Source organism: Chenopodium quinoa, unplaced genomic scaffold (genome assembly GCF_001683475.1).
Source record: "Chenopodium quinoa cultivar QQ74 unplaced genomic scaffold, ASM168347v1, whole genome shotgun sequence".
Taxonomy (NCBI): Eukaryota; Viridiplantae; Streptophyta; class Magnoliopsida; order Caryophyllales; family Amaranthaceae; genus Chenopodium; species Chenopodium quinoa.
The window spans coordinates 1,751,132-1,762,760 of NW_018743850.1; the positions used below are offsets into that span (position 1 = coordinate 1,751,132).

The window sequence follows — 11,629 nt, forward strand, 5'->3', positions numbered from 1 at the left end:
AAAATTTTAGGTTTTTAAGTCGGGTGTGGATTGATCTAATTACAATTCCAATTCCAAATATATCTAAAAGTCAACTAATTACAAATTAAATCTGTTTGGATTTGAAAAGTCAATAATTCGAAATTTGGGATCCGATTGGATTTGATATCCCAATTGCACAACCCTGCTTTGTACGGAGTACTTAAATTCCAAATATTAGCTTTTCATAATTATATATGATCCATATGTAATGACATTGATGAATCAAATATACATTGAAAATTTTGCAGAAAACCAAGTGCAAACAAACTAAAGAGAGTATCATAATTGTGGAAATAGTATTAATATTAACAACAATTTGTCAAATTGTCATTATATTGCATAAAATTTCAATCATCAATAAGTATCAGTTTAATTAGTGTAAAGAATGACGTACAACTAGCGTATTTGTGGATGAGCATTCTAGTAATTATACCAAAACTCCTTGATTTATTTGGTTAGACATGTAAACATGACTACATGAGCTGCTACAACATTTTTCACAAAGGGACTTTAATTCCTTATAAGACAATTTTAGAGGACAACATTGAGTCATTAGTACTTTATAAAGGGTGTCTATTAAAAAGTATTGTAATTTTTAAATAGCAATCATATATTCATATCCAATATACAAATACAAATTAAAGTGGTGGAGTTTGAAGAATCTTTATACTAAATATTTTCGAACATGTTCGTTAAGAATTAGGAATTACAACCAAAGAAGTGGAATCCTCTTTCAAGCAATTACGGAGTATAACATAAATAGTGGATTAATAATAAACTGCTCCATCGTACTCTATGTTATTTATTTAATTTTGTACATGTACCTATTTCTATTTTAAGTTATTTTTGGCTAACCACTTATCTTATTATAGGCTTTATTTGTTTTGACGGAAAATATAACATAATTATATATTATTCACTAAAGATGACTTTCAAGAGTAAACACAATTGTAAAGAAATTATCAAGAGAAAAAGGTAAATTAGGAGTTGAAAGGAAGTGAAGAAAAGGGTTTTTTTTTTTTATGTGTAGAGAGCAACAAGGGCGAGTGATGAGAATTGATCCCAGAATCACCTGGAACTGAGAGGGAAGCTCTAACCACTTGAGCTATCCATCACTCTCGTGAAGAAAAAATTTTGGTAGTAAGAAGGAACATGTGACATTCCTTCATTTCAAAAGGAATATATTTTCTACTCTACAAAAAAATCAATCTTTCACTTTTGAAAATAAAAATGTTTTTCGCCTTTAAAAGGAACATGTGACATTCCTTCATCTCAAAAGGAATATGTTATCTACTCTACAAAAAAAATCTATCTTTCACTTTTGAAAATAAAAATGTTTTTTGGCCTTTAATAAATTGAATAAATGATTTTTTATTTTTTTATTTTTTTTTAAGATTCTTTTAAAAAAATTGATTTTTTAAGATAATGTTTTACTTCAACACAAACAAAGCATGAACTTATTTACTTTTTTTCTTTTTCATCTTCAACCTTTTTTTTTATGAAAACATTCGATTACTTATAAGTAGGGGTGCTTATGATGCGAGTCGAGTTCAAGTTTGGGGTAGCTCAACTCGACTCGTTAACACATCGAGCCGAGCTTAATCAAGTCGAGGTTTAACCGAGCTTTGACAGAGTCGAGCTTTGACCAAATTTGACCGAGTCGATCTCGAGTAGCTTGCAACTTGATCCGTGTTAGTAGAACTCTCTATTTAGTGTAACATCTCTTCATTCTCTTTAATTTTGTCATTTGAGAAATACACATATGATGATACGAGTATATAAATAATGTGTATTTATTAATTATTAATGTAACTAACATAAAGTTTTTTTTTTAATCAAAACGTTTTAATTATTAGTAAATATAATATTATATAAAGGAATTCGAGCTTCTTACAAGCTTTCGAGTCGAGTAATGAGCTAGTCGACTCGACTCATTAACATTTCGAGTCAATCTCGAGCTCGAGTCGAGTTTTGACCGAGTCGAACTCAAGTAGCTCGCGAGTTATCTCGCCTCATAAGCACCCCTACTTATAGCCCCTTTCTTTTACACACTTTTTTTTTAATATTTTTTATTTTGACAACAGCACACTCTCACCTTTACTAGAAACAAAATTTTACTATTACCACCGTTTTTTGTTTTTTTTTTTAAATTTTTTGCAACAAAGGTTTATTTTAGGTCACATTTCTGTTGCAAAAGTAAGAAACGGTGGTAGTATAATAGTAATGATTGATAGCTTTTTCTGTGTGGCTGGCCACACAATGTGGCCAGCACACTGTGAAACCGATGTTACTTATAGGGGTTACTTATACGGGTTATTTATTCAGGGGTTACTTATTACTCAGTCGGTCAAAGGTTAGTTATTCTTGGGTTACACAGTCGGTTAGCGCGTTTTCGCCGGGAATATTTTTTTAGGGGTTACTTATTTTGAATTTACTTAGTCGGTTAACGCGTTTTCTATGTGAGATTATCCCTGACCGACTGGGTAACCTATGAACAAGTAACCCCGGCTCTATAAGTAACCCCTGACCAACCGAGTAACCCCTGAATAAGTATCTCTTGAACAATCGAGTAACCCATAAATAAGTAACCCCTAACTAACTTAGTAACCTCAAAATAAGTAACTCCGATCACACGGTGAGCCACATAAAAATTTGTGATAATGATTAAATGAGAAAACTCTAAGATATAATCACAATTTCCATAGAAAACTACAACCAAAGATGTAGAATCCTATTCGTGAATAAATGAGATTGTGTCGAAAATTCCTTCTCATGTCTTTTTTTTTTTTTTCTTTTGGTTGGTTCGTGTTAGCTTAATGGGGCTCGTTTCATCACATCATCAATAATAATCATGATTGTCATTTATGTCTCTTGATGTTAGGCTATGTACTTATGTATAGACTTGATGGAGTAATCCGTACGGCTATGGGCCAATATTGCTTTCAAATTCTTAAATTTTGAAGGAAGAACCAACTGTCACATGTGCTAGTGTGCTACAATTTTATCGATGTCGTCCCAACATACAGTAACAAGTCCCATACGAAGCTACCTTCTATGCAAGTATGATGATGCATGGATCATGGACTCATGGTGCAACTTAAGTGTCATTAAGGGTTATTTTCCTTGCTTATAGTTGTACTAGCCCAATATACACGTGATGATGTGTGCGAGGCAGCGTATCCGCACAAGTGTTACATGTTTTTAATTAATAATGTTTTCTCACACGATTGCATTTATTTGTTTTTAAAGTTTTAAGCCCTCTCAATTATTTGTAATCTAATTTTGTATAATATTCTAAGAAAACTCTTAATTGCATGGAGATTAAAATTTTTCGAACATGCTAGCCTCCTTTCTCTCTTCTAAACTTTAGCCTCCATTGTAAATTTTAAAGGGGCTTTCATCAAATTTCACCGGTGGAAAGCCCCAATTGTTTGTTTCTTTTAATTCTTAGTTTATAATAATGTCTCCCTCGAAAGAAATTTTATCTCCTCCGAAAGATAAGATTTTTTCGATTTCCTTCGAAAGAAAAGGTTTTTCGAACTCCTTCAAAAGACAAGGTATTATTTGTGTTTGATAGGGTCTCCAGTTTTATGGCATATTGGGGCACATGCATGTACTAATGGTATATTGTTATTTCAAATATGGAGTTTATTTCAATATTGGAGCAATAATGTTGATTTTGAAGTCCTAAACTAGAACTTTATTTCAAATATGGAGTAATATATATAATATTACTATTTTATCATTTTCTAACCAGTACAAAATAGCGATACTGGACTACGTACAGTAGTAACTTTTTATTTCAAAACATCAACATATATAAACAGGAAGTCAATGAATGACACGTTTTAGTACATGACCTGATTATGTTGGTTGACATCCAGGACCTCCAAAATAGAATCTAAGCTCAGCATTCTGGACAAATCTACTATCATAACATTTCGGCACAGATGTAAGGACTTCAAAATCCTCTTGTTTAGGATGAACTTCTTTGAAGTTATTATCAGCATAATCAACATAGAATAAATCACGAATATAACATGATTTACCAAAACCTTCATTAGAGAAATGTCCACTGCCCATTTGTGTAATAGTGTTGTTACCTTGCGCCATTTCATCTGCGACTTCTCCACCCCATGCTACTATATCACCACCTTTGTCTGTCATGCTTGTGAATAGGGAAGCTGGCCAATATCCCATAGCTTTGCCACCATAAGTTAACCACCAATCTTTTGTTGATGAATCCTATTACAAAGATATCGCGAAAATCTGAATTTTTTAAAATGATAATTCTAAAAAGATTTCACGTGCATAATAAATTGTTTTGAATATTTTAGTACTCGTAAAAATTAATGGAAATTGTCTTGGTTTTATGACCAAGGTATACATTCTCATTAAAAAGAGGGACAAAGCCCAAGAGACGGAGGGAGTAATTTCTTTTGAAGTACAGACTAGTTCATTTGTTTTAAAATACTTTTTTTTTTTTTTAATTTTTAAGTGCTCCATACATGTATTAGAGCTGATTTCAAGCCGGATGCTTTTGAAAATTTTGAAAAAAAAAAAAAAAAACATTGTTAAGTACGAAGTCTTAGTGAAGGTAGCTCACAAACTACTCCCCCCGTTTCAAATTAATTGCAACAATTTTCTTTTTCATTAGTTTCCGATTACTTGTAACTCTTTTCTGTTTCGTTTCTTTAATGATTATTGATTGCTATTATTTGGTATATCCCATTATTTTATACTACCTCTATTTCTTTCTTATTTGCAACAAAGAGGTATTTTATGTGAGAAATATAAAATTCATTTGTTGCAAATATAAAGAAACGGTTGTAGTATTATTTCTCTCTCGCTTCCACTACCACTAAGCCAACTATACCTTATATTATAAATTTTTTACTTTGGTCTCCATCCTATGTTTATGTACTGTGTTTATTTATCATTAAATATCTTTAGTTTCGTAATTAAAAAATTTATAAAAACTATATATTTGAAATGCAAATTAAGAATCTAATAACATCTCATTTAATAACATTTTATGTTACAAATTGAAATACTGAATAAGGTTAAAGTTTGGAGAAATAATCAAATTAAACTTGATCAAATTAGGAAAATTCAAATTAGATCAGATTAGGTGAATTAAACATCCGACCTTAAATATTAGTGATCGGCAATAAATTGTGATTAAAACTTTTCTACTACCCATAATATTAGTACTTGATAAAGAAAATTACGAGAACTGTGTAAAACTATTACCCGGTATATGTATAGGTTAATCGATTTTTGTATACCGCCATAAACAGAGGAGGAATCTATGTATGCACCAACAGCAAAATCCTTGTTCGTTTGCACAAATCCCGGACAAGTTAGGTCATAGCAACCCGTAGTCATGTAGTTATCTCTCTAATAATTCAAACATTTAAAAACTTAAGTTATATAATTACTTGTAAAATTAAAGTAAATTAGAACACAAAGTTGTATTAGCCACTTACCGTCCAATATATGAACAACCTTGGTCTACTTTGACTGTCGGATGGGTGTACCTACACAATGTTCATATTTTTAGTGCGTAGTCAAATATAAATTTTAGTCGTAGAAAAGGTTGTTACTCAAATAAAAATTTACTAAGGGTAGTATTCTTATTAACATAACTTTTTCTTAAAATGAATTGATCGCGTATTAACAGGTATCAGAAGTATTTCGTACATGTTTGTATAAGTATTATAGCTAAAATATTGATGTTGTGATACATACCCGCCAACCAGCCTCTATTGTGTTGAGATTATTAGCATCACCTGAAACGACCCATATTTGTGAAAGGCTTAGACCTATAGGGTTGACAACTGGGTTCCATACATTCAAAACTCCATGCACTCCTCTGAACTTTCCAGGTTCGTCACCTGCTTTTATTTGGATCATAGCATACTTGTACCAGACCCAAATTGAAAGTATGATAAAAAAAAAAAAAAAAAAAAAAAAAAAAAAAAAAAAAAAAACACGCAATCAACTATATTATTAGTAATAAAATTGATGTGATGTGATGTGATAGAATAAATCAGTAGGAAGCCCTCCTCATAAGGTCATAGTGTGATGTGATAAAATAGTATTCTATAATACTTATAAATGTTGTGTATTACTGAGTATAAAAACTAGCTATATGAGTATATGTACTATATGGAAATTATAACTAGTAGTACATTTAAATGTTGTATAGTGCAGTGTGATATGTAATAAGATTAGTAATGAACTTATAATAGTATATACAGAGGCGGGGCTACAAATGCTAATACTGAAAATGGCCTGGTGCAATTTTGTTAAATTGGGCCTAAAATCAAGGAAAAATATTTTACTAAATTATAAATTTTATGATAAAATTGAAGAATAGATTATTGATTAACAAGTTATCTCTTTACTCTGTATAAGTAAATTTCAAATATTAGGGCCCTTTTATAGTATTTTCACTTAGAAGCCCTGTGCGATCGACCACCCTACACATGCTCAAAACCACCCCTGAGTATATATAGGAAATCAAGGGGTAGCTCAAGTGGTCGGAGTTACACCACCTTTTACTCATGGGTGGAGGGAATTAGGTTGCTTGGGTAAGGTAATTTAAGAGCGGATTGTCTCAAATTATCTAGTAAATTTGTAATGCATTAATGAAAGAAAATAAAGAATAATCACCTTATGAATATTAATAAGATTTGGTGATACTTCTGCAAAAGGTGATGCTGATTTTCTTTGTACATTGCTAGAGTTATAAGCACTGTATTTTCGACTAATAGGGATGGAACCGTATGGACATCGTCCATACTTGTGCCAAGATTGTTTAAGCTCAAATGTTTCGTTCATTGATTTCAACGTACTTGGATACGTTCTTGGTTCCATCTGCCAAATCACAAGCATCATATGTCATCACTTCATAGGTCAGAATTTCTCATAGGTCAATAAAGTATTGACAGGCAACTAACCGATGAAGAAAGGTAATTAAATCATCAAAGATTGACTAAAATTTAACCAAACCAATGATGTCCAGAAAAAAACAATCACCTGTATATTGTGGTTTTTAAGTAATGGATGAGTCAAAGCTAGTTGCTTATGCACGTCAATACAATCAATTATATCTTCATCTCCAACCTACAACAAGTTTAGGGAATTAAATTGAGAGATATAGAACATTGTTGCATGCACGTACAATTTTATAATTCACTGCACATACATAAACCTATAAATTAGAAAAGGGATATGTTAGTAGCTAGAGTAGGTCTCTTATTAAATCTTAATACTCAATAGTTAATACATATATACAAGTAGCGAATTAGTACTTTGTACCGTTGGAGTTTATAGATGTGTTAATAATGTAATTTGAGCAATATTGACGTATATTGTGACTTTTTAATATTAGAAACAAAATTTTTATTGCACCCAAAAAAAGAAACAAAAGAAATGGGAAAGGCTAGGTTTAATAAGGTTAATATATATTCGAGCATTCTTAAATTGAAAAGGGAAATAAGAATTATAACTTTCTTAATTATTAAGCAAATTTTTGTTCATTTAATGTGAAGGATGTTACAAACGGAAAATGTTGTACATTGAAGTTAATCTATCCCAATTAAGGTTATGATATACTGTAATTATTATTCCGTAACCAACTAAATTAGGGAGTATTTGACATTCAGATCTCTTGTTCTTTGATTTAAATTAGAGCTATATGTCAATGTCATATCCATGCCATATTCATTATTTTACTTCGCTAACAAATAAATTAGTAAATTAATTTGAATATTGGGTTTGAGGGAAAAGAATTTTAATAACTTTCTTTTTATTTTTAATTAATTTATTATACTCCTTTCGTTCTCTTTTGTTCTATCTGTTATTATTAAGAAATTGGGGAGAAAACAAGGAAAGCATTACAGATTTTTGTACACACAGTTAGTATGTAACAATTATACATACCTAAGGCCTTATACGATTTATTAACATTTCATTAATAAATTAAATTCAACCAAGAATAATAAACATAAATTATGGGAAAGATTATGTATGTGTATACCTTAATTGTTTTGACAATGCTATTTGAGCCCCCAATTTGTCTTCCTCTTCCAAAGGGAAAATACAATAACAGTACAACAACAATTTGTAGAAGAAACACAAAATCACCACCTTTCATGTCGATATATCGGAGAGTTTGAGGATGACTATTGTTTTAGCTAAACTTTGTTAATAAGAGATGCTTTATTCAAAATGCTTAGTATTGTATTATACATATAAACTGCATAATTAAGGAGAAATGAAGAAATATGTAATGTATTCAATTTTTGTAATCTCTTGATATTAGTAAATATTAACCCTATAAGGTAATTTATTTGGAGTAATTATTTATTTCCTTTATTTCTAACTAGGTTAAAATCCCGTGCAATGCACGGTTGTTAAATATATTTGACAATAATATTACAAAATATAAAGTATATAAAGGATATTCAGAAATATTTCATTTGGGAATATATGGAATATGATTATCAAATTGAAAACATAAGGTATAAATAGTTTACTTAAAGATTTTACAAAAAAAAAAAAAAAAAAAAAAAGGCAGGAAAATTTTTCACAAGGTAATGACAAGTGTCATGGAAGGATTTGCTTTTAGTATAGGTTAATAGATTCTTATGAATGAAATATGTTTTGCTAACCTAAATAATAAAGCCAATATTTTTAGATTTTTAGGCATTTAAGTTAAGACATTTTCACCCCTAAGGTACTGTACAAAAACTTGTCTGCTAATTGCAACACTTTGATCATAAATATATATATGGAGGTTTTATCTTCATGCCTTTGTTATTGTCAAGTTTATGATGATGAATTTTGTTCCTCCTCTTAATCATCAATAACATAATACTAAAACAGACACCAGCAATGACACGTGTCACTTTCTGGTGCTGTTTTTTCCCTCCAAAACTCCCCCCTCCTTTTTTAGTCTAAATCTTTTTTTTTTTTGAAATATTTGTATTATTATACAACTATATATATTATTCATAATCTTATATATTATCTTTATAATAATTGTATCTCTTTTATTTCGTGTTCTATTTACTTAAAATAGTTACAAAAGATTTTGACACGTTTTTATTAAGGAAGAATAATCTATTCAAAAAAAAATTATTAAAAAAATTAAGGGAGAATAAGGTATAATTTAGAAGGTTGACATATGGTGGAGAGTATAAAATAACGGAGTCAAAAATACAATAATGGGGTTCAATGGAAAAAACAATAATCTATTCATGGTGTTGATTTGAAATCTTATGAAATAATAATAATTGAGTTAGTTTTTTATTAAATATTTCTGTAATAATTTTACCAACTTATAACTTTTTTTTTTCCTTCAAAAAATCTATTAATTTAACTATCACTAAAACAGGTCATGCTTACATCGATCATTTTGGACATATGTCAAGCTATCATTAAAAAATTTCCCGCCAATACAATATATGATGTCAATTTTAAGTTCTTTTTAAAAAAAAAATAATTCTACTTAGCTTATTTTTGGAAGTACTTACTTAGCCAAAAATACAATATTAACATTTAATGTATACATTGTATAGTATTTTTTTTTGGAACTAAATTAATTCATTAATAAAAAGCCATACAACATTAGTTTTATTGGAAATAACATGCATCATTAATGTAATAAAATGTATATTATTTTTAAATAATTTCAACGCAACTAATAAAATATAATATATCTTCTTCTCAACTGTAGTTTTAATATTTTTTGCCTTATTGTTTCATCTTTTTTATAAGCATGCATTTTCTTATTCCACATGAGTTGCCTCATTTTTATATTATATCACAAATTAATTATGGGAAAAAGATTTATTACCATACATCGCATGGATACTAATCTAGTAGGACACTCTATATCTTTGTCATTGCTTATTTAATTGTTTTTTTCTTACATACATTGATAGATCGAACACCCAAGAGTGCAAATTATCGTACAAATAAGTTCATTATGAATTGACTTTCCAAACAATAGATTTAGTTAATGATGGTACAAATCACGACTATTGCAATTATTATTGGTATATGGATAATGTTTGACATCTTATCTTATATGTTGATACTAAAAGAAACATGGATATGGATGAAGTCTTATCTTAAGAATGTTTTTTCATGTGACATGTCAAATTTCCAATTACATACAATGAATTACGAAGAATAATAATTTTGAGAAATAAATATCATTTAACCTTAAAAGTTGTTAATAAAATTTTATATGATGACAAAATTACACAGTTGAATTCCTTTCAGTCTGTTAATCATTTACATAATTTTAATTTATCACTTTTTTCCTTGGTTAGGGTAATTTTCAAAAAAAAAAAAAAAAATCTTTTAACAAAGCTAATTGAATCAAATGAAAGTTAAACACATTCAAGCAAAGCTAATTGTATAAAATGAAAGTCAAATACATTCAAACAAAGCTAATTGAATCAAATGAAAGTCAAATACATGCATACATTCAAATAAAACTAATTGAATAAAATGAAAGTCAAATGCATTCAATAAAGCTAATTGAATCAAATGAAAGTCAAACATATTCAAACAAAACTAATTGAGTAAAATTAAAATCAAATGCATTTAACAAAGCTAATTGAATCAAATAAAAGTCACACACATTCAAACAAAGTTAATTGAATCAAATAAAAGTCAATTTACAATATAGGTCATAATGCATTTAATTTTGTAACAAATGCATTGCTTGCATAAAGTTCTAGCTAGTAGAATATGTTGTATCTTGTACTTCAATTCGTATTATATATATATATATATATATATATATATATATATATATATATATATATATATATATATATATATATATATATATATATATTTTTAATTGCAACATTTGAAGTTTATAATTTTTTTTGGTGGTGGATGCATGAATATATACTTAGCTTGAATAATCCAAAATAATAACAACCTCACAAATTATTAATCAAGTTTATTTTATTAATCAACAATTCTGCATACAATAGGTAATTTCAGGACATAAATAAAATAAGAGTTACAACACTAGAAAAGGGTAAAATATTACACTTGATTACTCGAATCAGCACAACCAGGGCCTCCAAGAAACAAGAAAATTTGGTCAATACTATCCATCTTCCTAGTCTCCATCTTTAGATCATAGCATGATGTTTGAGAAACAAGGGGTAATAATTCATTTATAGTTGGACGAATTTCAGATCCAGATTTATCATAGTACTTCATATCACGTACGTTACACGATCTTCTATAACCTTCACTAGAAAAATGTCCATTTCCCATTTGTGGAGGATTGTTATTATTCGCATCACTTGTACTCGTATTATTTTTGTTACGAATTTTTGTTACCGTCGTTGGTACTTCCTCCGTTTTTTTTTTACTTGACCAGTTTTGACTTTTACACTATTCACCGCTCCTTCTTTGATTATCTTTTGTGAAGTATAGGTAAGGAAAAACATATGTGAGATTTTGTTAGAATCATCTCAATAAGTATAGGTAAGGAATTTTTGTTACCGCCGTTGGTATATGATAAACCTCTCCGCCCCACTTAATACCATCGGCGGCATTTGCT

General features: G+C 29.3%; 1 protein-coding gene across 1 annotated transcript; it reads right to left on the reverse strand.

Annotated features, from left to right (window-relative positions):
• Nucleotides 1-3,885: 3,885 nt before the first annotated feature.
• Nucleotides 3,886-11,340, reverse strand: LOC110686268. Its single transcript, XM_021862882.1, has 7 exons — nt 11,110-11,340; nt 7,066-7,152; nt 6,700-6,903; nt 5,773-5,943; nt 5,511-5,561; nt 5,275-5,421; nt 3,886-4,266 (listed from the first exon to the last, which is right to left on the reverse strand). Exons 1-7 carry the CDS (start codon nt 11,338-11,340, stop codon nt 3,886-3,888), a joined length of 1,272 nt encoding a protein of 423 aa, XP_021718574.1.
• Between the last annotated feature and the right edge of the window lie 289 nt (nt 11,341-11,629).